General features: G+C 32.2%; 4 protein-coding genes across 4 annotated transcripts; all 4 read right to left on the bottom strand.

Moving 5' to 3' along the window:
* Positions 1-4,965: 4,965 nt before the first annotated feature.
* Positions 4,966-5,580, bottom strand: LOC132039660 (uncharacterized). The gene is made up of 2 exons (XM_059430161.1): positions 5,457-5,580; positions 4,966-5,362 (listed from the first exon to the last, which is right to left on the bottom strand). Exons 1-2 carry the CDS (start codon positions 5,574-5,576, stop codon positions 5,069-5,071), a joined length of 414 nt encoding a protein of 137 aa, XP_059286144.1. The 5' UTR covers positions 5,577-5,580; the 3' UTR covers positions 4,966-5,068.
* A 2,671-nt stretch (positions 5,581-8,251) lies between these two features.
* On the bottom strand, positions 8,252-10,654 carry LOC132040798 (probable xyloglucan endotransglucosylase/hydrolase protein 25). Its single transcript, XM_059431468.1, has 3 exons — positions 10,314-10,654; positions 10,022-10,215; positions 8,252-8,738 (listed from the first exon to the last, which is right to left on the bottom strand). Exons 1-3 carry the CDS (start codon positions 10,593-10,595, stop codon positions 8,369-8,371), a joined length of 846 nt encoding a protein of 281 aa, XP_059287451.1. The 5' UTR covers positions 10,596-10,654; the 3' UTR covers positions 8,252-8,368.
* Positions 10,655-13,558: 2,904 nt separating this feature from the next.
* LOC132040283 (xyloglucan endotransglucosylase/hydrolase protein 24-like) lies at positions 13,559-16,126 on the bottom strand. The gene is made up of 3 exons (XM_059430918.1): positions 15,779-16,126; positions 15,421-15,614; positions 13,559-14,257 (listed from the first exon to the last, which is right to left on the bottom strand). Exons 1-3 carry the CDS (start codon positions 16,064-16,066, stop codon positions 13,858-13,860), a joined length of 882 nt encoding a protein of 293 aa, XP_059286901.1. The 5' UTR covers positions 16,067-16,126; the 3' UTR covers positions 13,559-13,857.
* A 4,035-nt stretch (positions 16,127-20,161) lies between these two features.
* Positions 20,162-24,766, bottom strand: LOC132040083 (xyloglucan endotransglucosylase protein 7-like). The gene is made up of 5 exons (XM_059430700.1): positions 24,476-24,766; positions 23,324-23,427; positions 22,426-22,648; positions 21,683-21,876; positions 20,162-20,842 (listed from the first exon to the last, which is right to left on the bottom strand). The coding sequence occupies exons 1-5, from the start codon at positions 24,701-24,703 to the stop codon at positions 20,440-20,442; spliced, it is 1,152 nt and encodes a 383-aa protein (XP_059286683.1). The 5' UTR covers positions 24,704-24,766; the 3' UTR covers positions 20,162-20,439.
* Between the last annotated feature and the right edge of the window lie 555 nt (positions 24,767-25,321).

The following is a 25,321-nucleotide window of genomic DNA, read 5'->3' as shown; positions in this document are numbered from 1 at the left end:
AGCCCAACACTTCACTTGAAATTTTACAACTTAAGCACTTATCTGATTTTTTCAGAAAAATAATATCCTAATAATCTCCACCCAAAGGAATGTAAATGTCATGTAAGTAATAATAATCAAAGGATTTGCTTTTATATATGACTCTATAAAATTCTTGACATTATTAAGTTATTTAAAAATTAACTACAAGTAACTTCTATAAAAAAAAATGGTAGATTGTTCTTGTAAAGAGAATAAGTAACTTTCATACTAATGTGTGTTGTTTTCAGTTTGTGGTCCTTTATTTTAACTCATTTACTATTTGTTTTCTGTTTTGCTTAGTGGTATTTTGTCTACTCATCTATTTATTAATTAACTGCTTTACTTACTAATTAATTGCAGGTTATTAAGATGATAAAAGTCAACTTATTCTTCCATCATGGTGGTGATTGGATTAGAGTACCACATGTATTGTATGAAAAGAAATGGGTTCACTATTGAAGAGGGTATGATCCTGATCTCTTATCTTATATTGACATTGTAAATGAGTACACTTCCTAGATAGGATTTGTAGGTGTCCAGCAATTAATTGGCTGGACCATCTGGAAAGTACTTTGAATTAGAGGGTGATGAAGGTATTAGGAAATTATTATCATTTGTCTCTAAAGAATACCATGTCATTTATTTCTTTGCTACTGATGATTGTGAAATAGCTGTGCATGTTCCAAATATTCTACAAAATGATGAATCATTATTCTTAGTAACTAATTTTGTTAATGAAGTTGGGACAGATGTGCATGTTCCAAATATTCTACAAAATGATGAATCGCTTTTCTTAGTACCTAATTTTGTTACTGAAGTTGGAATTGATTATAGTGATAGTGACAGTAAGGATGAGAATGGTATGGTGTTTGATTGTCCAGAATATGATAGTGATGAATTAGAGAGACTTGTTACTTACAAGAGAAGGGCTATCACTGAAAATTTGAATGATTTTAGGGAGTTAGTTAAGGGTATGACCTTCAAGGACATACCAGAAGCAAGGAATTTCTGTAGACTTTATGCACTTCCAAACAAGAAAGAGTTAGTTGTTGAAAAAAGTGATAAGCATATGGTGAGACATGTGATGTTGTAGGATGCCCATTTATATGCCACATATCTGATGATGGGACAACTGTTGGGTGACTATTAAGACTTTAATTCCTCATAGTGATTGTGGTGTAGTATATGATAACCCACTGATTAACTCTAGTACCATAGCTCAATATTTCAAGGGAAAGTTACAAGATTACCCAAAATACAAAGTTAAAGATATGAGGGCTAACTTACATAGAGTTTTTGATTTAAATGCGAGTGAAGCAAAATGCAAAAGAGCCAAAAGAGAGGTTCTGAAAACTCTGGAAGGTAGTTTTACAGATAATTACAAAAAAACTGGAGGCTTATGCAAATGAATTGAGAGAATCAAATCCAGGAAGTGATGTTGTAATTAATTTGTCCAAGGAGCCACTAGCTCAAGGTAAAAGGAAATTTCTAAGAATGTATGTTTGTTTCAAGGCATTGAAAATGAGTTTTAAGGAAGGATTAAGACCATTTATTGGGTTAGATGTACATTCCTTAAAAGAAAAGCCAAGGGTCAAGTATTGGTTGTTGTTGGTTAAGACAGTATGAACCAGTTTTACCCTCTAGCATGGGCAGTAGTTGATAAAGAGACCAAGAGGACTTGGACTTGGTTCTTACAGCATTTGCAGCACTCACTTGAACTCCAGAATGACCAAGGAATAACCTTCATATCAGACATGCAGAAGGTAAACTACACTGTTATTTTTTACCTGTTTTTTTATAGGTTTTGTTCTGGTTTTTTGTCTTGAAGTTAAAGATTGGATAGTTAACACTTTATGGGTTCTGATTTTGAGTTGTTCATTTTGTTAATGCTATTCATTCTCCATAGAAGTACCAGTGGTTGTTTTGGTGCACCCGAATATAGAGCATTGTTTCAAACAAAACTGCATCATTATATCGGTAAATAAGCAAAGTGTAAATTTTAACAACTTATTTTGCAGGGCATGTGTTTACTACTTGTTTGCTTGATCTACTTAATGACATTTTTTTAGCACCTTGCTTTAGTGTCTTGGTTTGATATCAATTGTTTGGTTCTGTTTGGTTCTCTTTAGTCAAATTCTTTAGTGTAAATTCTGTTTGGTTCTGCTTTAGTGTTAATTCTGTTTGGTTCTGCTTTAGTGTAGATTCTTCAGTCAACTGTTTGGTCCTGCTTTACTGTAAATTCTGTTTGATTCTCTTAAGTCAAAGCCAATTATAAATGAAGCACACTCCTAGAGAAGCAAATTTAGCATACAAAAAATGCAGAAGAGACTTTTCCATCCCATTTAAAGTGCCTGAATTAGCATACGGAAAATACAACTATAAAACAATGGAAGAAAACAATAAGTTTCATAAAGCAAAAGCTTTGAGCATTAAGTGGATCTCATGTGACAAAACCAAAATAATGTTGATAACTGAAAGTATTTAACATCTTTTGTTATGTTTATTCCAGTTTCTGTTGATTTCAATTATTGATAACTGATAGTATTTCTAGCAAAATATTGTTGTGCTACTTTAGAGATTTAATCTGTCAATTAATATAGTTCATATTGGTTGTTGCTTGTATGTAGGGACTGCTTGATATAATAAATGTACTTGCACGAAGCATATCGGATCTTTTTTGTGTCAAGTAAATTGAGGCAAATTGGTGCAAAAGGTGGAGTAAAGGTGAGTTGAAAAGCTTCTGTGGTGGGGTGCATGGTCCTCCTATCTTTGAGGAGTTTGGAGACCAACTTGAACAGATGAAGCAGTTGGATGAACTTGCTGCAAAGGACTTAATCAGCAGGTATCCTCCAGAAACATGGTAAAGAGCTTATCTAGATACAGTATGAAAGAATCAAGGAGTGGACAACAATTTTACTAAGTCATTCAATTCTTGGATACTTGAAGCAAGGTATAAACCTATCATTGGAATGTTGGATGCCATAAGGACTAAGGTGATGAATAGGTTGAGAGAAGATGATGAGTTTGTGATGAAGTGGCATGGTTTGGTCAGTCCTAATAGAATGAAGTTGTATAATGAGTATCTGAAAATAACTCAGGTGTGCAAGGCTAATGGCAATGGGGACAGTGGATATGAGGTAACAGAAGGACATGATAGACATGTTGTGAATTTGAGGGAAAAGAGGTGTACTTGTAGGACATGGACCTTACTGGAATCCCATATCCACATGCAATCAAGGCCATGATTCACAAGAAAATTGACACATTTTTTAGATACATTGGTATCACAGCAAGGAGGCATTCAAGCTAGCATACAAACACAAGTTGCAGCCTGTTAGGGTGTACAGTTCTGGAATGTTGACCCTTCTCAGGCCATAGAACCACCAGCTTTGGTCAAACTTACTGGCAGACCCAGGATTAAGAGGGATAGAGGGAAAGATTAGGCCCTTAAGAGGCAAGGTGAATGGAAGCTTTCAAGGAAAGGTAGAGTGATGAGTTGTAACAAATGTGGAGAGCCAAATCATAATGTTAGGGGTTGTGATAAGGTAAATTGAGGCTTCTATTAACTGTTGTGTATCTAATTTTAGTATAATTAACTATTTTCTAACGATTTTTTTTTTTTTTTTTTTTTTTTTTTTTTTTACCTTTTTGTAGCCAAAGAAAGGCAAGCAGCAAGCTAAGGAAAAGCAACCTGCTAAGGGGAAAAAGAGGCAGACTAGGGGCTTAGTTGATAAAGCTAAAAATTCCCAAGTTGAAGAAAAAATCAACATAACAGCCCCTCAACCAAAACAAGACAGTCAGCCCATGCCTATTCCAGTGCATTATGGGCATGCTTCTAGTAGCAAACACCCCATTTTCTAACTTTGAATATCCTTCATTTGAGGAAGATGGCCCAAAGTGGTTTCTGAATTTTCCACAAGACTTCAAATGAGGCAGAAAGCACAAGAACCAGCGGAAGAAGGGACAATAAGCTTTAGAGATGAACACGATGGTGTTAGTGATGCAACTAATCTTCGGTCTCGGTAACAAGCTTAACAGCGAGGGGAATGATGCGATTACTACCAACCTTGACTTAAGGCTAAAGCTCAAGAGAGGATTGGGAAGTTGAATCCAAGAAGGGGACCTAACAATTGATTTAGCTTTATGAAATGTTCTTTTTTTGTGAATTATGGTGATGTATTTTTGCTTAAGACAGTACTCTTAATTTGCTAATTATGTAATGGTCAAACTAAATGGATGCCACATTATTACTTAGGGTGTATTAGTTTTTGGTGTTATAGCGTGGCACCCATACAACTATTGGCTTATTTTGTGTTGCGTTGACAGTTTCTTTAGCATATTTATGGTGTATGAAATGTCCAGTTGTTTTGGTGAATTGAATTATGATTAGTTTGACTGAAATGTTGATGAATGTCTAGTTGTGTTGGTGAGTTGAAATATGCAGTTGTGATGTGCAGAAACTGCAGTTGTGCAGTTGAAATGTGTATTAAGTGTGGTGAATTGAGATCGCAGAAAGTATGCAAAACTGTGTTGAAATGTGCAGAATTTGGTGGTAAAATTGTGTAGAAACTGTGTTGGTTATGTGCAAAAAATTGTTAATTGGGATTGTTGGTAAGAGATTTAAACTACGCAGAAGCTGGCAAAAAATGTTTAAATTGGGACTGCTCTTTAGCATATCTATGGTGTAGTTGAAATGTGCAGTTTTTTGAAACCACAGTAATCAGCAGGATATATTGACAATATTCATGTAAAAAATTGCAGCATATCTGCATTTGCAAGAGGTTAGTTACCAAGTTAGCCTAAAGTTAGACTCTTGAAAAATCACTGCTCTCTTATATCTTGAATTAGTTTCAAAACTTGTCACTGAACTAGGCAACATATAATTTAGCGTAGTTTAATAACTGAGAAATGAGCTTACAAACCAACACTTCAACTCCTAAACAAACAATTCTACTCCTAAACATCATCATCTGCCAAAACAAGCATCATCATCTACCTAAACAAGCCTTTCACTTCTACTACTAGACCAAGCATTATTCATCCCAAATTAGCAACAAAAAAATCCAACTAATACAGCCAATGAAATCATAAACAACATCTTCAACTTCAATATCTTCTCTTCCAATTTCCTTGATTTATTCACTTGAGAGTTGTTTATAGCCTCCAAGTTATCCACCTTTTTCTTCAAGTTGTCTCTTTCAAGCCTAATCGCATCCAACGACTCTCTTAAATTGTCAATTTTCACAGTAGCCACTTCCAATTTACCCTTCAAATCACTTATTTCCGACAAAGTATTGTCCGAAAAATTATCTGGCCACTCCCAAAAACCACAATTTTTAGCCTGTCCAAACCAATAAAAATACGAAAAAATGATCAACACTTGAATGAAACAACAAACTAAAAATCTGCACAAATAATTCAATAATAACACTGACCTTAGGTTTAGGACACTTACAGAATTTCCTACCAGGATTTGAAGGTATTTTCAAAATGAAAAAACGATTAATTTCACCACAATGACAGTACTTCGTTGAATTGCAACTAATTTCGGACATTGTAAGCCTTGAATTCACTGAAAAGCAAAACCCCAGATTTCAAAACACTAACATGCAACAAATTCAGACCCAACAATCCACAACAAACCTTAAAACAAAATTAAAAAAATTTAATATCAAGACTACAATAATATTATAGCATCAGTAACAGATAAATTATAAGGAACCTTCTACATGACTCAGATACTTGTCTCTTCTTCAATTACATCTTTTTTTAAGTTTCAGACATGAAGAAACCTTTTAAGTTCAAGTATGGTAGATTAGGGACACATAGCAATACTCTATCATAGGCTTCAACTTGATTGGTTCCCTACGTAAGATTACAGACTTCTTTGTTGTAATGGTTGCTTATCTATTTTGTATTTCTCATTTGACTTCTGCTTTAGTTTGTTTAAATTAGCTCCAGCAGCAACATGATTGATTGGATCTCCTAATACACTAGTTTTAAATCACCATCAGAGTTCATGCATCTCCGTACTAAAAATTATGATTTTCTTTTGTGCTCCGTACCAAATAACACTAATTTCGGACAGATAAAGAACAAAAACTGAAAATACAAGAGTATATCCGTGTCGTGTTGGGTTAAGTTGGTGTGTGAGAGAGAGAGAGAGAGAGAGAGAGAGAGAGAGAGAGAGAATTATTTTGGGGGGGAAAATGGGTTGGGCATATAATTTTGGGTGTCGGGATGATGTTGGTGATGCCACGTGGCAGGCCGTTTAACATAAGGGTATATCTAGACCATAGTATAACGATAAGGGTATAATTGGCCCTATAATATAACGAATGGTATGGATGAACTATTTCCCAAAGTTCAGGGATAATTTTGGCCCTTTTCCGTAGTTTTAAATGTGCATATAATACTATTTCATAATAACTTATAAAGATACATGTATATTTTACCATGTTCGTCGAAGATTTATTATATGTAACCTTTCCAAAGAAGGATATTCTTGTTATAAATACACCGTATTATGGAAGTCCATTCAAATACACGATTTTCTGGATAAGCTTGCAATTGGATAACCTTGCAATCAAGCAGGAAGTTTGCAATTGCAGGCAGGTTTGCAAGCAGCTCCCTGAAAAGCCCTGCAGCAACTTCCTCAGGCTTGGGATCAAGCAGGCAGCTTGCGAGTAGCTCAAGCAGGTAGTTTGCAAGTAGCTCAAGCAAGCAGCCTGTCAGTGGCTTCTGAAAAGCCTCGTAGCAGCTTCCTGAAAAGCCTCGCAGCTGCTTCTTTTCTTCTTTAAATAAGAAGTTAATTCAGTTCATTTGTATATACATCAATTGAAATAGCAATAAAATCTCTCTCCCAGCTTCTTTGACTACCTCTTTTGTTGGCGTGTACTTTCAATATTATTTCATAACAATTCTTGACTTTTACATTTGTTCACTCCTTCACATTTGTTCACTCCTTCATAAATACAATAACAACTTCAAATATATATGATCCATAGGCATTAGATAAATTAGCAAGTCATTAGCACAAAAAGTAGTCCTCAATTCAAATCTTAGTATTCCTTATTATAAAAAAAATGTAGAGACTCTTAAAAATAACTAGGCTCGCACGTAGTTAGGAGTGTATTTTAACGTGGGCATCAATCCCCTCAATGAATTCACTGCGGCATCAAATGTTGTGTTACATTCATACATATCTTAGTAGGCGTTTGGACATGCGGTTTGAAACCATGAGATGAAACCGGCGTTTGGATATGCATTTCATTTCATGATTTTAAATCATGGTTTGAAACCCCAAATCATCTAAAAAGACATGATTTGGGATTTCAAACCATGGTTTCAAAAATTTTAAATATAAAAATTGACCCATAAGTTTATATTTTATATAAAAAAAAAAAAATCATAAATTAGTAAATATTTTTAACAATTACTCCCACCAACCATTTACAACCTCATTAACTTTCACCAACCTTTATTTATGTCTACAATGTGGGAGGATTATATTAAAGAGTAGTTAAATTACTATTCATGTTAAATTTTCGTTTTTATTGAACTAAAATTTGATCAATTGATGTTGTATTTTTTAGAAGAGGCCTTCTAATAACGTATTAATTTTGTTATGAACTATGACTTGCTCATTTGATAAGATTGTATAAGAATTGAGAATGTTTTGATAGTTTTTACAACTTGTAGGAGTTTGGAGTTTTATGTCTATAAGAGAAAATACAACTTAAGTTATCCAAATTATATATCCAAACATGATCTGAAACCATGGTTTGAGGGTTTCAAACTATGTCCAAACGGCTCCTTAGTTAATTGTTCTTATATTGCAAATCCGTGACCTATGATATTTTTTAGGACGACACGTCAAATTTAGCACCCTCAAAGACTTAAAAGTCGGCACAGATACAATTATAGAACAAGTTGCATATAACACATCAAATATTTAAAGGACAAGAGCACTTAGAATGCTGTGCTGCTTATAGTGTTTTGGTTTAGCTTCTTGCAAAGATATATAGCTGATGAGGATAAAAGATTGAACAATAAGAAACATAAGATTAATCAAAAAACAGAAAGGAAAAAAAAAACGTAAAAAAGGTCAATGCGGACGAACACTTTTACCTCCATTATTACTACTAACACGTAACAATAATTAAACATACGCACATAACACTTTCAACTTCCAATATTAAAAACCATACATAGAAATATTGCAACACTCCCCACCTTACCAATTAGGCCACAACATAAATTATGGAGAGAAAAAAAGAGACAAAAATAGAGGAGGCTATTAATATAGACTTATTTTCTACTTATAATTCCTACATATTACTAATAATTAAGTGGCACTACACTCTGGAGGAAACCCTTGAGGAAATCTCTTAGTATCAGTACAATAATTATATATCATGTATTTTTGCTGCACCCTTTTCAATTTTTCTTTACTCACAGGATCCAAATTTGCTACTCCTAAAAATTTGCAAGAACTATTATTGGAAGAAGTATTGCAAATATTGGCATTGAAATTTCTGTAAGAGGCAATGAATGGGGCTTGGGCCCAATCAGTCTTGATAAGCCCACCCCTTGTGGCCCATTCATCAGCATTCCAAAGACTTGAGTAAAGTTTCATTGGTTGAGATTTTGGGAATGCCACGCCTCTGTCTTCCATGTTCTTGAATTCTCTTATTGGTACATTGTCCACTGAGAATCTGAAATTTTTTAAGATCAAATCATCAAAAAGATAATTACAGTAACATATATATCTCTAAAAACAAAATTATATATAAAAAGTACTACTCCCTCCGACTCAATATATGTGATATAATTTGATTAGGCTCGGAGTTTAAGAAAGAACTGAAGACTTTTGAAACTTATGGTCTAAAACAAAGCATAAATATTTGTCTGAAAATCATTTTACTAAGGGTAAAAGGGAAAGTTTTAAGTTAAATTATTTTTAAATATAATAATATATCATTCTTTTTCGGACAGACTAAAAAGAAAAGTGTATTACATAACGTGTTCAAGTAGGACAGAGTGAGTACATATTACCTGCTAAAATTAAAATACACTATCGATGTAAAAATATGACGTCAGTATAAATAAGTTAAATAATATCAAAATTTAGCCTTAATGAAGATGGCGACACTATATAGGAAAGGAAACCATAATATATAAAGAAACCACATAGACGTTTCGACATGAATTTAGTAATGTTTGAAAAGGAGAAGTACCTGAAGTTCAGTTAAAAAAAGCATTTGAAAATCAAAGTTGTGTCTAGAGTTTAGAAATACATATAAATTTCACTTGATGAGTACATTTGTAGGAACCCTTTTTTTATTTGAAAACCGGTTAAAACTAGTGAACTTCAAGTTGAAGAAAAAATATCTGCAATGTATAATAAACAATTTTTTTGGGACAAAAAAAATAACTGAAGAAAAATAACATGTTCAGACGTGCGCCTAAGTTTTCTATTGGATGTATTATTTAACACAGTTTGCTAGTAGTACTTATACGTTTTATGGTTGTTGAATATTCTGCTGGTGATCTTACTTACATTAATAGTGTATTTTAATTATGGTCCATTATATTCCTTCCTTCCCATTATAAATGTCATCTTAGCTAAAACTATTTGGCCCATAATAAGTGTAGTTTTAGGAAATCAAGACGTAAATTGACTAGTTTTTTTCAATTCTATCCTTAGACAAAAATAGACAAGTTAAAGTAACTTCTAAATGATTATTGGAAAAGCCACGTAATAACTTGGTGTTGTTGAATTCCAATGTCAAAAGGATTACTACTTGTACATGCTCTAATCAAAAGAAAAAATAATTTATTTTTATTATATAAGGGTAATTTAGTAAACTTCACATTGCATTATTAATTTTTTAATATCCGTGTTTTTAACTTATGTGACGCTTATTATGAGGCGGAGGAGTAAAGAACACGCTTTCTAAGAGAATTTCTTACACAGTTACTCCTATTTGACACTTACACAATAGTCTGTGGATTCCAAAGGACAGAGTATGTATGAAAATCAGCAGTAGGATCAAACCACAAGTGAAACTGTTGCTCTCGATCACCTTTGCCTTGTGTAAACACATTTGTATGAACTGTGTATGGCTCCCCAGTCAAATTCCCAAGAAACTCAAAATCTATCTCATCATGGCTTGATCCTTGTGATGACAACTAATTTGAAAAAAAAAAACAACATCACAAACATAACAAATAACATAAATAACTAATTTTCTTGAAAAAAAAAAAATTTTTGTAACAACAAAAATTACATAGTAAGCAGTGACAGTGCCAGCAGAATTTCCAGGGACCAATTTGATTTGCATATCAATTTTTCCAAACAAGTATTCCCTCTTTGATTCAAAACCAGAGCCTGAAGTATTATCAAGTGTAAGAGTAAGAATATCCCCATTATTTAATATGTTTCCCCTGCCATTCCCCCATGTGATATCAAAATCTTGATTAAGATCACTAGCAGAATATTCAACAATCAAACAACTTATAAGTACTACTAGCAAACTAAGTCTAATACTAAAGGAAGCCAAAGAAGCCATTATTATTAGTAGTAGAATGAGGATGGATACTTTTTAGAGAATTGAAAGTGGAATGAAATAATTGCCCTTTTATAGAGGAATGAGAATGGAAGAGACAAAATTGTGTCCAGAAAGGGTGGTTCAATGAATGCCATCTGAAAACAAGAGAGTTGTCAACAGCTTGCATATACTATAATGTAGCTAGCTGAGGGGATAAGGTAATTTTTCTGAATATAAAAATGGTTAAAATTTAGCAATATAGCTCGGTTTGTTCATTACTCTATGGACGATGACAAGAGTAATTTGTCTATCTTGTTGAATTAATAATACTGGTACAGTTTGTGGGAAAATAGATAAAAACTTGCAAGTATAGTACGTTTAATTAAAATGGCATGTTACAAAAAATTTGGTGCTGTAAAATTACGTGCAACTCCATTTTGGCAAAGCTGATGTAAGTCTCAATAGGAGGCCCTTGACATGTAAAAATATTCAATGAAAACTAAATAAAATGTAAAAGTTATAATTCTTATCAAGAGAAAACAACGATAACAATCGAGAATAATATTATCTCTCAAACACAACCAATTTACGTATTAATGAAGATCTTCATATTGGCATTTTTTTTTCTTCTGCTATATCATTAGCTATTGCAATTATTTTTCACATAGCGGGTTGCATATATAAGATTAATTAGAGTACCGGTTAAGCAGTGAAAGATATTTTAGAAGCTCAATTAGAGTACCGGTTAAGAAGGGAAAGCTAATTTAGAAGCTCATAAAAGTTTCTTTAGAGGTCAGTGCTACAAAAACCTATATGAGATCCTCATTATAATGTTTGATCCGTTCAAATTCTAACTTTAACTCAAGCACATTAACATTCTTAATACGTACTACCTCTTTTGTTAACCTTAGTACTCGATATTTATAGTTTTGTATATTTTCACAAAAGTGACCATTGACCTTCTCAATGAAGTAAGAAAGAGAGAAATGGGAGGAGGATACTCCTCGAAATTGGGAAAGAAATGATAGCTTTGTGCCTAGTGCCGAGTGATGAGTTGATTACTCTGATTTTGTTTTTTGATATTTCCTCAGCAATTTGCATGCAGATGCAGTCAATAATACTGTGTGAACTCATGACTCATCAACAATTTTTAGTTACGTGTCATCTTCTTGTGACCTTCTTTGCTATCTAGGTAATCCTGTGGATATACTATAAATTAAATAGTGACAAGATCAGTCGTCGTCTCAAACTTAGAGGTTAGGTTCAACAATTTGATTGGACCTAACTTTACTATTTAATTGCAGCATAGCGTGAAGATTTTCTTCGAAATACGATTGGACCTGACATTAATCGATTGATTTGTTAAACTCATGTGAGCAGGTTGGTATTTGGTTGGGGAATCAAGTGTACAAATATCCGATTTTGAGATCACTGTTTAAGATCACTGTTTAAGTTACAGTTGGAGGTTGAATTTGCTTGCAAGTTTATCTACTTCTAGAATAACTTCAGATATATGACATTAAAGTTATAAAGATTCGTGTGTGAAGTTGCAAAAATGTCTCGATTGGTATGACTAAACTTTAGTCACATATGACTAAGGTGCTTGAATGCTTTTTTGCATATAATTCAATCATATATTACTAAATATTTAAATATTTTTATTTAATGTTTGGCTTAACCGTTTCAAATATTTCAAATAATTTTATCTATAGTTGGCATATCGCATGTGTGAAGTTAATTTTGAAAAGGTAACACAATGGCCGATGTGTTATATATTGAGATTTTTATTTGAAGTTTGGCTTAATAGTCACAAACTTCGGACAAATGATTTGAAGTTTGAGTTTGGCTTGACATTTACTCATAGTATCATCATTTTATGCTTATCTCTATCCAACTTATTCATTTTCAGTACGAAATTAACTCAAAAATAAAGAACAATCTACGAAAACTGACAACACAATAAGCTATGAAATCTCTGTCAATGAATACTGGACAAAACTTTTAAAACGGGAGAAAAAGACTGAGAATAAGCGGAGGAACAATTTTGTCTTAAATTCGCCTAAATCGGGTACCAATTATATGTTATAAAAAATTATATAAGGTTTAAGTACAATTTAGAAGAGAGCAATCAAGTAGAACGACCGAGAAATTTTTACTATTTGGTCTTAATTAAATACGATTATGGCTTGAAAGTTTTGATGAAATTTCATGAGTTGTGAGGTTTATGTGCAACTTTGCTTGTGTACGTAAGATAGGGATAAGTGCATCAAGGAGTTGAAGGGATTTTGCCACACTTGACACTTGTTGATACACAGCATATGTTTTATGTTAGAAGGTATGTTCCTTATTAATAAAGCTATTTGAAACATATGGTTACACTTGAATTTAATCTATTATGCTTATTAAATGCTTGACTACAAATGTAAGATGAGAAAACATATAGCACTGCCGTGTACAGTTAAATCATTCTATAGTTTTTACTGCTATAACGAAATGATAATATAGTGAACATATAATACAACGTAATATAAAAAATTAGTTTAAAAAATGTCAACCGATAAAAAAAAAATATTATTATTATAAAAGATGATCATCATATAGAATCTAATGGTATTTATTTTAAAAAATGGAATTTCACCCACTAAATTAATGGTACCACAAATGAATTAGAGGCCTCAAAAAAAAAAAAAAAATATTGCAAATGCTCTTAACATGCCTTGGTCTTCACTTTACACTATTCTACTACAGAGCAATGTGTCGCCTCTAGCATGGGGTAAGTTGGACCAACAACTAAGTGGGATAAAATAGGAATTAAAAGCAGATAAATTTGGTAATTATTTGGCTTTTTAGCAGTCAATGCAAAGAGTGTAAATAGAAAAACAGACTATTATAAATTTACCTATTAAAACAAATATATGTCAAAGAAGCTTTAACGATGAATGAAACCTCATACATTAATTACAAAACTCACAACAAGAAAAACAGAAGATAAAAAGAATTATTATATATGCACTGCAATTATCATACTTCTGTAGCATTATATTTTATTGCATGATCCTATTCCAAAATTTATCATCTGTGAAAATGAATTTCGTCAATTACAAGAGGAATGTGATAATTAATCACCAAGACCGATAAAATCGATGTTGCGAAGACTCTTCAATACTTGTCAGATCCTCCAAAATTGCATGTCGGATCCTCCAAAAATAGTGCATTTTTGGAGAATCCAACACAGGTGTGACAACATTTCAGGAGAATCCGAGCAACACAAAATAATACAAGATTAACTAGTTGTGGAGTTGAAAGTGCATTCTAGAGGAAGGCCTTGAGGGAACCTTTTAATATCATTACAATAATTGTAAACCATATAGTTCTTTTGCACCCATTGTAATCTAGCTTGGCTTGTTGAATCAAGTTCTTGAGAGTACCATGGCTTTGTTGAATTTGTGTTGCTGCATGAGGATTTTCCAAATTCCCAAACACAAGCATTGGCTTTGAAATTTCTAAAAGAAGCTACGAATGGAGCATTGGACCAATCTGTTTTAACAAGGCCACCCCTTGTGGCCCAATCATCTGCATTCCATAGACTTGCATACACTCTCATAGGTTGGTTATTTGGGTAAGGTAGCCCCCTTGACTTCATGTTCTTGAACACTCTTATTGGTGTGCCATCCACATAGAATCTAAAAAAAATAGTAAAAAAAGGAAAAAAAAAAAAAAAAAGATATACAATATTGTCAATTTATTGTGAAGGAAGAAAAAACATAAAAATTTCAAGTTGTTAGCAAGAATCAAAGATGATTTGATAGATTTCAACTTCTAATCCTGTTATTGCGTCCTCCGGTCCATTTTAAATGTCGTTCACATAATAGTTGGGACGTTTTTCTTAGAAAATTGATGGTTTATTGGAGCAAAGGCTACATTTGTAAAAATAAAAAGAGAAAAGGGTCAAAAATACCCCTCTACTTTGAAAAAAGGGGTAAAAATATCCTCCAAACTTATTTTGGGTCAAAAATACCTCTCCCATCCTTAAAGTTTTCAAATATACCCCTATCTTGACGGAAATTATCCCCCAAAATAACCCGTAATTATTTTTTAAACCCGCTCCATCATTTAAACCTGACCCAACGAAATAATAACCCATAAGACCTCCTTATTCCCCCAATCCCCTCAAACTTCATACCTACGTATTGGGGGAATAAGGGAATCTTATGGGTTATTAGGCTGGGTTTAAATGATGGAGCTGATTTGAAAAATATTTCGAGTTATTTGGGGGGATAATTTCCGTCAAGATAGGGATATATTTGAAAAATTTAAGGATAAGAGGGGTATTTTTGATCCAAAATAAGTTCGGAGGACATTTTTAGCCCTTTTTCCAAAGTAGAGAGGTATTTTTGATCCTTTTCCCAAATAAAAACTTATGTCTAAAAGTGAATTCAAGATTTGAAATTTATGATCTGAAAACTAATGAATTTATTGATCATTTGAGTTTACTTGGTTCAAATTTAATATTTATACATATTTAATATATTCCTTAATACATATACGTGGTTTGAGCTAAAATTACTGAATTCGACTGAACGAATAATTTTAATTGGGCATCCTCATGCGTATATCTTCTTGGTTTCTAAAGCGACACGTACTTTAAATAAAATTTATTCAACTTAAACAAAAATGGACCAGAGGTAGGATAATATTGGTCATTATTATTGGAAATGTCGAAAAGAATAAGTCAATATTAAGATAAAGTTAAATTTATAAAACTTTAGGGTGGGAAAAACTAGAAAGATTTTGATATGTCTTGTATATTTTGTTTTGGACTCTAGAGTATAAGGGATATACTTACATAATTGTTTGGGGATTCCAAAGTATGGAGTATGTATGAAAATCAGCAGTGGGGTCAAACCAAAGGTAGAATTGCTGTTCTTTGTCACCTTTGCCTTGAGTATACACATTTGTGTGAATAATATAGGGATCTCCACTAAGGTTTCCCAAGAATTCAAAATCTATCTCATCATGTGTTACCCCTTGTGATGATAACTGCATATAAAATTGAAATAAGAAAATTCTTAGTAATCATAGATGATATTCCATATTTATCACGACGGATCAACAACATCATTTGATGCATATCAAGTCGTGACAACTATATATCATTGGCAAATACTAAAATACTTAAGTCGAGCCTTAGGTGTAATACTTACATAATATGTAGTAACTGTACCAGCTGAATTTCCAGGCACGAGCTTAAGCTTCATATCGATCCTTCCAAAGAGATATTCTTTCTTGGATTGAACACCAGAACCAGAGGCTTTGTCAAGGGATAGGGTAAGAAGTTTCCCATCGTTTAGAACCTTTGCCCTACCATCTCCCCATGCAACATCAAAGTCTTGATTGAAGTTATTAGAAGCCAAACTATAATGCAAAGAGCATAAGGCAAAAATGACCAAAAAAAGAGCTAAAGAAGAAGGAGAAGAAGAATAAGAAGCCATCGAGTAATTGATTTTAGTGATCTTTCTTGATATGACTTTTACAAGTTAAATATTGGTTTGTAACTTTGTATCCATAGGCTATATAGGGATGAGAAAGTCGTTAGGAACAAAAGAAAGTTCTTAGAAATTGGAGGGCCATTTTGGTAATGGTGTAGGACAGCTGGCAAATAGTTTTACTCCCACTATAATAGTGGGTGGGCCCTATGCATCTGACGTGGCCTAATTCGATGGTTTAGCAAAGTCCATAAAATAGTTTAGTCATCATTACACATCATAATGAAAACAAACTACAAACTCCTATACAAGTTGACGCGGTTTTAGACTTTTTAGTTTTCTTGGAGAAGATAAACACCTTTTCTTGTGTAATATTGAGTCACAAATTTTACTTTTAAAAAGTCTAATAAACCATATTTATATTTTCTTGAGGTTCTTAAGGGAGTAGTTCATATATTTTGAAATTGAACTCTAAAAAACATTTTTTTAAAACTTTTTATCAGATAGGGAATGGAAAGAGAAGTAGGAATGGAATTGTAAGAATCAAACTTATACTTATTGTGTGAGAAGTTTCATTGATATTACAAGGCTATAAGCTTTAATGGAATGTATAAAATTTCTCTACACTTAATTAGAGATTTGGAGTAGGTGTTCGAGCTCTGGAAGAAAAAATATGCGTAGGGATGCTAACTAATGGCCCTTACACTTACGCACTATGAATCTGGATTAATCGGGTCTCGAAGCAAATACCGTATATTGGATAGAAAGGCAAAAAAAAAAAAAAAAAAATTGGAACTACATACTATGTCAAGATTCTTTAAAAAGTTCATGAAATTAATTAATTGCAAATCTACTTGAAGTGCTTAATTGTTTTTACGCCAAAGCATGGATCCAAAGAAATTACTTGTATTATATAAATACAAGGATATGTCTCAAAAATTAAAGTCAAAATCCTTTAGCAGTTAGAAATGCTCAACACTCAAAATATTAAATTTACAAGTCGTCAAAACATGACGTTTGAGGCTGTCAGTTTCAATATATAGGTTGGCAAAACTAATTAACAAGAAGGTAAAAGGACTTATTAATCTAATGGCTAGAATCACTCTTTACCTACTCTTTGTTTATATGTGTCTAAATTTTAAACTACGCGGACCTGTCATTTTATGAGATTATGTCTCAACTTCAACTTCAAATAAATTATTTTTTATTTTTAACTAGATATTATCCAAACATCTATAAATTATTATTGCTTTGAACTTGAATCTACTCCAAGCTTAGCATTCTATCTCTCTCTCTCTCTCTTTTTCTGACTTTAGGATGTAAGAGATATTTAAGTTTTTATGCATTAATAATATAGGATTTAGACAATTAGATCGTTTAAAAAACAATTTATCAAATAACTCTACGTAACCACCTGATCGATTACCTAGAATAAATGATCACATATATATACTCTCTCCGCTCCATTTTACTTGTCGTCTTTACTTACAATAGATGGTCCGAAATAATTGTCATTCAAGATATAATTAACTATTAGTTTCCACTTTTACCCTTACTCAATAATGTATAGAGAGATTAATTTAATGAAAAAGGAGTAGTATTAAGTTGAGATCAAAGAACAATAAGAATAATTTAGTCAAATTATCTTTGTAATTAATATTTTTAAGGGAAGAGAAAAAAAACATGACAAGTTAAACGGACCGGAGGGAGTAAGTAACTTCTTGTACAAGGTCAATTTACTCAAATAATGTACAAAAATATATGTTGTTAATACTCTCTCCCCCCCCCCCCCCCCCCCCCGCGCCTCAAGTGTCGTTTAGCTCATTTCACGCTCATTAAAAATTAATAAATACAAGATTTAATTTACTAAGTTATCCCGTTCTTTAGATGTTTGTTGAAAACTGAGCATTATTGAAAAAAGTTTTTTTTTTTTTTTAATAATATAAGGCGTCATTTGGTGCATGGTATTTGGGATATTTTTTTTTGTACTTATGTTTAGTAGAAGGTATAAATTTATCCGGAATAATGATATATATGACAAATATATATATGTGGATGGAAGGGGTAAAGTCTGGATATACCTTCTTATACTATGTAAAATTCTAAGAACTATTTTATACCATCTTTTAGATGGTATAAAATAGTCCCAAGATATGGGATAAATTAGTCGGGGATTGTAAACATCTTTTCATTTTCATTGGCCATGCACCAAACGACCACTAAGAGTATAGTAAATGGGAAACTTTGAATAATAAATACCTCCATTTCATATTAAGTGAAATAAACAAACACTTTTTATTTTGTTTCAAAATAAGTCTGATAATTCAATCATCAATGGAAAAATTAATCTTATTCTTCCAAATTTACCCTTATTTATTATCAAGAATCATTAAATAACTTCTTTTTTTTCTAAGCATTAATTAGGGGTAAGTTAGTAAAAATACTCATAATTTTTTAAAGGGTGTGCATGAGCTAAAAGAGCCACTTATTGTGGAATGGAGTACTATTTTTTGTCTTCAATTCCTAAAGTGATACTTAAGTTTGAGATAAATCTTTTTGCTAAAGTGACACATATTTTGGGAAGAAGGGAGTATAGATAACTTTATTAATAATGATATGATCTATATGGGAAATATACATGTGGATGGAAGGGGAAAAGTCTGGAAAATTCTATTGGCTCATGTAGAAAATTCTAAGAACCAATAGATAAAAGTATTTCTTTTGCGTGTAATTCTAGTACATTCCGAATATGCTGCTATTTGAAGAACCAAAATTTTCGGATATTACTAGAAACGTCTTTTCATTTTCATTGGTCAATGCTGACAGCTAGAGAATCAATAACTGGTGCTCTAATAGTTAAATGGGAAATGGTCTTTGAACAGTAACTACTGTACTAGCTTTACATGGGAAGTTACAAATAAACAAACACAATTAGGTGTGTTTATGCAATGTTCATGTCTCGACAATGGTCAATGGAAACAGCAATTTGGTTCTCAAAGTGAATAATAACTTTTTAGTGCCTCAATTTGTCGAATTCCTTATTAATACTGCATTGTATCAGTAATATGAAGTTAGAAATTTCGCTAGAATATTTAAATTTTGAAGAACTGAATAATAAAAGACATAGATTAATAGGTGCATCGAATTTTTTCTAACATTATGGCACTAAGCAACTGCCTAAAACTCCATTCAAATGCGACTTGTAAATTGCGTTTCTCCAATCCGTCTTGTAAATTGGGCTTCTTAAATGCGATTGTAAATCGATTTTGTAAATGCTATTTGTAAATCACATTTTTAAATGCGAGTTTAAATGAGTTGTATATCAACTTCTCAAACGCGACTTGTAAGTTACATTTCTTAAATACGATTTGGAAATCGTGTTTTTCGACTTGTGCATCACACTTCTCAATTGTAACTTGTAAATCACATTTCTTAAATTAGACTTGTAAATCGAGTTTTTTAGAAGCGACTTGTAAATCGCCTTTCTGAAATGTCATTTGCTAACTCTCATTTCTTAAAAGCGCTTATAAATCACCTTCTTCTAATACCACTTGAAAATCCCGTTTCTGAAATGCGATTTGTAAATCACATTTGTCAAATGCGACTTGTCTTTAATCATCATCGCAATGTCTTTTTGTCTAACTGAGATAACCATGAATAATTTTCTTTGCCACGATATAGTCATCAATAGTATTCCTTTTGTTTCAATTTGTTGTCTTACTTTATTTTTGATTTTGTTTCAAATGAATGCATCACATCTAATTTCGAAAAACGTTTTTAATTTATAAGCTAAGCCAAACGGGCTCATAGTCATAAATAGTATTCCCTTTGTTTCAATTTGTTTATACTTTATTTTTGGTTTTGTTTCAAATGAATGCATCATACCTAATTTGGCAACTCTTTAATTTCAATATTCCACATGACATGTTTAAAATCACAAGATTAAAGAGACCTTTGGTACATTATACATATTTTTAGCTTAAAACCACAAGATTTAAAAGTCTATTTCGTTTTCTTTAACTCGGTAATATTCAAATTAAGACAAATAAAGTAAAGAAGACTGAAAATTATTTCTGAATCAGTTGGACCGGGCTTATGAAATATTCAAAGTTCTACGCCCAATGGCCCAATTCATGACTTTTTATATAAGCTCTAAAAGGGGACCAAAATGTTCTCTCTTTCTTTTCTCCCAAGCATTTAAGAGACACTTCTTAATTGTTAACAATCTATAACATCCTCCTGTATGATTCATTATATAGATTACAAATAAATAACTCCAAAATTTGTAATAAGTTAAAAAACCTGTAGAAAATCCCAAAATACAAGACATGTGAAACCTTATACGTAATGAATAAATTAAACTTGTAAGTTTCCTATTGTTATTGAAGCTTGCATTCAGGAGCAGGGCCTTTGGGAAACCTCCACTTATCATTGCAATAATCATAAATCATATGTTTTTTCTGCAAAGCTTTCATTTTCGCACGACTTCTCCTGTCTAACTCGTATGTTAGCCAGGCGTTGCTTGTATCAGGAGGAGAGTCGATATTGCATGAAGACGTGCTAGTTAGTCTTGAATAAATGCAACCTTCATAAGTGAAATTTTTGTAGGAAGCAACAAAGGGTGCTAATTTCCAATTAGTTTTGACACGTCCACCTTGCGTAGCCCAATCATCTGCATTCCATAGACTTGAGTATAATCTCATTGGTTGGTATTTTGGATATGAAACACCAATTCTCTCTGCATTTCTGTATTCTCTAATAGGTATGCCATCAACATAGAATCTACATTGAAAAACAAGAAGAAACAAATGAGTGAAAAATCCTATAAGGGAATCTTGGAAATTAAGAATATTCTTGATGTAATTAATTGCATAAAAGATGTAGTAATTCTTTGGAAAATTCCGATTCTGATAAAAAAAATGGAACTTGGCATAATTAAACTCAAAAGTTAGCTTAAGAGGTGAGGATTGTAGACAACCTAGGAAGATAAATTGTCATCGCACCTACCGATGTGGGACTACTAACTCCCCCCGCACAACAAGGCTTGACAATTAAAATGTGGACAGGATAATATAGGGGCCAACATCGGGTGGGTCCAGTATGATATAAGGATTGCCTTAGATCATATTAGATGACAAATTGCCATCTCACCCACCGATGTGAGAATATTGACAGGTTATCTTTACTTCTAAACTGCATTCCTCAATCTACTGATTCCTTTCATCGTATGCCTCCCCGGCTGACAATAGCCGAACCACGTTGCCTTAGTGCCTCGTCCCATACAGTTACTTCAGAACCAACGTGTTGCTCCTTGACTGAAGATGTTCAAGATATTGATGGATACCACATATGATTGAAACATGTTCTTTGTCAGGATTGAATGGTTAAGAATGTCTTCTCCTAGAGAAACTATTTCACCAAACGAGTCATAGATCGATCAAATGTGTTATTTTTTAGTACCAGGAAATTTTGTAGATAAATTTGCAAGATAGTGAAGAATGAATTATGTCACTAACTAGTTTATATAATCTCGGAAAAAAAGCTTGAATTGGAATTTTCTAAAGGAGGGAAAACACATATTTAAAAGAAATCTAAAGAAAGAAAGTTAATAATAGTACTTACATAATACATTTAGGATTCCATAGGATTGAATAGGTGTGGTAATCTGCAGTTGGATCAAACCATAAGAAAAATTGTTGTTCTCTGTTGCCTTTGCCTAGACTGAAAACATTAGTATGAAGAGTATAAGGATTCCCTGTTGAATTCCCCAAGAACTCAAAATCTATTTCATCATGCTTGTTCCCTTGTGATGATAGCTGCAACAAAGACAAAAAAAAAGTTATAAAATAAATAAATAAATAAAGGAAACTCTGAAATACAAAGGCAGCATTTTGTTTCCCCAAGAAAAAAAAAAGTTTAACTATATTTTTCAAGAAAATGCAATTTTTTTGGTTAATAGCAATTTTGGTCCTTCAAGTATTGATAATTTATGATTTTGTGATATTTGACTAATCATATTTAAGCTTCAATTAATTGAAATATGTACTTCTGATCCCTTTGCTTGTGATTTGTGAATATTCACATGTTTATGCATAATTATTAACCTTTCCTCTACGTAATTAAGCATGTGTTACGTTAAGCTTGTACTGTTGTAATTCCAAAAATTGTCCGAATATAACATACATTCCACAAAAAGGGACCGATAAGAATATTTCAATTGATTGAAAGTTAAATGTGCTAAGTCAGTTATTACAAAGATCAAAATCATAATTTAGCAATAACTGAGAGACCAAAACTATAACACACTTCAATATTTTTTTTTTTTCGTAATGTACTTCAACCGAATGTTATTAGAGAGGACTTACGTAAAATGTAGTAACAGTACCAGCTGAGTTTCCAGGGACAAGCTTAATTTGCATATCAATTTTAGCAAAGAGATACTCTTTTTTGGACTGGAAGCCTGATCCGGACTGCTTGTCTAAGGAGAGTGTTAAAAGCTCTCCATTTTCATGTATTTTTCCTCTGTCATCTCCCCATGATAACATAATGTGCTGGTGAAATGTGCCATTTACCAAAACTACTGGTGGGCTGCAGCAATATTTCACAAAAAAAAAAAAAAAAAAAAATATATATATATATATATATATATATATATATATATATATATTTAGTAGTTTGCCATAGTAAAAGGACCAAGAAAAGAATAAAGAAAGAATCTGCGACAAAAAAGAGAAATAAGCGATAACTATAGGTCATTCTTCTTTTTTTGGAATTTTTTTGTTTAGAATTTAAATTTTTCTATATTGTCGGTTTAAATGGATTTTATAATTATCAGGTCAGCTAAAAGATACATATAGATAAATATTCATAAAATGTGATATTGCTAATCTGAAAAAAAAAAAAAAAAAGCTATGATGTGTGAAAATTCACTTACCATGTCAAAAAACTTTTATACTATCCGTACATATAAGTTAAACTTTGTTGTTTATTATATGTATTTTCAATGTCTAATTAACTCATTAGGTAAAATATATATATATATATATATATTTATTTATTTATTTGGTGTTAGGTATTCTCTTTGGCATCCGAGTAATGCAGATTCACAGTGGGAAATGCCAATATGCAGGATAAAGCGCCCCTTACTCAAAAGGGGCTCCATTTTCAAGACTTGAACCCGATACTTCTGATTAAAAATAGAGGGGTATTATAAAGAATAACGATAAGAAAAAACTAAAAATAAGGAGGAAAAATATTGTGTACCTATCATGATTTTCTTGGGTTTTGGGCTTCAATAAGATACGACTAGGAGTGTTCTCCAGGTTGCGACGGGCTGAACTAAACGACTGAGATATGATAATATCTACCTGCTCATGTAATTAATTCCATAAACATGATTAATTTCAAATATTCAGATATATGTTGATGCTAGAACAAGGCACAAAAATCATTTTTATTCAAGAGAGATCTAGATAGAGGTAGGAGACACTAAAATTCTATCATCAATTTTTTTTTCTTTGTAAGTGTAGAATCATCTATTGGGATTAATATTTACAAGGGATCCTTTATGAAATTTGGACGAATGATCGTTGAAACAGGACGAAAAATCATAAGGCGAGCGTCAAATCGCTAGCACAAGTTGTTTCCCACATATACCAAAAAATGAGAGGGAATGTGATTCCCCATCAATTGTGACAGCTTAAAAAACAGCTGTTACAACTAAAAAGATTGAAGGACCATCAAGAAAACACATTGAGAAAAGTATGCACTTTGCATAATCGTAGAAACAACGCCAGAATTATCATATTGATTAGATTTTCGTGTCAATGGATATTAAAACATATATTAGAAAAACATGAATATTCAATGCAGAGACGGATCTAACATTTAAACTTTAGGGGTTTAATCCTTACTTTTTTTAGCATTGAGCCATTATATTTCTAAAGTTGTGGGTTCATATCTAATACTTATTTTAACTTTAGTAAATTTTTACACATAAATTTATACCCCGCATTAAAAGTTTGGGGTTCAATAACCCCTAATTATAGCGCTCCATCCGCCTCTGATTCAATGAACATTTTCGTTAGAACATTATTGGACCGTCGAAAACATTTCCGAGCTAATTTTTACACATTTTGTTAAAAAAAAAAATCGTCTGATATTTGCATACTATTTAGTATTGAACATTGATAAACAAGACTAAACAATGACGGACGTTCCGACTTGCTTGTCGGACTGTGAGACAATTGGAAACATTTCCGACAAGTCAATTTTCGATGAATTTCATTGGAAGTTTCCATCAGAAATTCATGAACATTGATCAACAAGATCAAGATTCATTGAGGACTACATATACAATCTTTGAGATGATAATAAAAGAAAGAAAGAAGAAGAATTTAGAAAAGTAGGACATACCTTGAAGACAAAAAAGGCTGCAATTAAGAGAAACACCAAGTATGGAAGAGAGGACCTGGACCTTGATGAATACCTTGATGGAAATAAAGCCATTGGACTAATTTGATCTTTGAAAACTTTTGCATTCTTGTTTTTGTATACCTCATAATATATTCTATACAAATGGAATTTTTTTTGTTCATTGATTAGTACTTTTTTTTGGGGATTCTTTCTTCGTAGTGGGTTCATATTGGTAACCAACTACGTCCATTCCTTCTTTCTTGCTGGCTTCAATCATCATCACCTAACTTTTTGTGGTCAAATATTCATATTTTAACGTAAACTAGCATCCTTTAATAGTTTGGTCCCATTTCTTTAATATATTCTTTTCTTTACAACATGGAAGATGCTATCGGTGATATTTATTAATACTTAATTGCACCGCATCTCCCACATCATGACAAGAATTCTTTTTGTTTAATTATTTTTTGGGATAATAGCACTTTTGATACTTAGGTTATTGGTTACATGACTTACATATTTAATATTTAATTTAACTAAGCAAATGTTTATTTTTGGCCCTTTCACGTGGAAATATGTCTTATATTTGACTTATATCATGAAATAATTATGTTGTGGAACAATTTACAGTTATGCTAAATTGTGAATATTCACGAGCAAAGAAATCAAACATGCACAATTTAATCAATTAAAGGTTTGATGTGATTAATAAAATTATACGGACTACCATCAGAATTATCAATAACTAAGAGATCAAATGTAATATTAACTTTTATTTTGTTGTTTTGTTATTGTCGGGGGGTGGGAACGCATCCTCTTACTTTTAAAACACTTTAATAAGATAAT

This window comes from Lycium ferocissimum, chromosome 12, assembly GCF_029784015.1.
Source record: "Lycium ferocissimum isolate CSIRO_LF1 chromosome 12, AGI_CSIRO_Lferr_CH_V1, whole genome shotgun sequence".
Taxonomy (NCBI): domain Eukaryota; kingdom Viridiplantae; phylum Streptophyta; class Magnoliopsida; order Solanales; family Solanaceae; genus Lycium; species Lycium ferocissimum.
This window is presented reverse-complemented; position numbering and strand designations above follow the sequence as displayed.

Coding starts and splice junctions, on each gene's coding strand:
- LOC132040798 (XM_059431468.1), bottom strand. CDS start 10,595: ATGGCTTCTTTGGCTTCCTTTAGTATTAGACTTAGTTTGCTAGTAGTA. Junction 10,216..10,313: donor GCACTGTCACTGCTTACTAT/GTAATTTTTGTT, acceptor TTTTCAAATTAG/TTGTCATCACAAGGATCAAG. Junction 8,739..10,021: donor TGGAATCCACAGACTATTGT/GTAAGTGTCAAA, acceptor AAAAAATTTCAG/ATTCTCAGTGGACAATGTAC.
- LOC132040083 (XM_059430700.1), bottom strand. CDS start 24,703: ATGAACCCACTACGAAGAAAGAATCCCCAAAAAAAAGTACTAATCAAT. Junction 23,428..24,475: donor CAGCCTTTTTTGTCTTCAAG/GTATGTCCTACT, acceptor TTACATGAGCAG/GTAGATATTATCATATCTCA. Junction 20,843..21,682: donor TGGAATCCTAAATGTATTAT/GTAAGTACTATT, acceptor TTTTCAATGTAG/ATTCTATGTTGATGGCATAC.
- LOC132040283 (XM_059430918.1), bottom strand. CDS start 16,066: ATGGCTTCTTATTCTTCTTCTCCTTCTTCTTTAGCTCTTTTTTTGGTC. Junction 15,615..15,778: donor GTACAGTTACTACATATTAT/GTAAGTATTACA, acceptor TTTTATATGCAG/TTATCATCACAAGGGGTAAC. Junction 14,258..15,420: donor TGGAATCCCCAAACAATTAT/GTAAGTATATCC, acceptor TATTTTTTTTAG/ATTCTATGTGGATGGCACAC.
- LOC132039660 (XM_059430161.1), bottom strand. CDS start 5,576: ATGTCCGAAATTAGTTGCAATTCAACGAAGTACTGTCATTGTGGTGAA. Junction 5,363..5,456: donor GTAAGTGTCCTAAACCTAAG/GTCAGTGTTATT, acceptor TGGTTTGGACAG/GCTAAAAATTGTGGTTTTTG.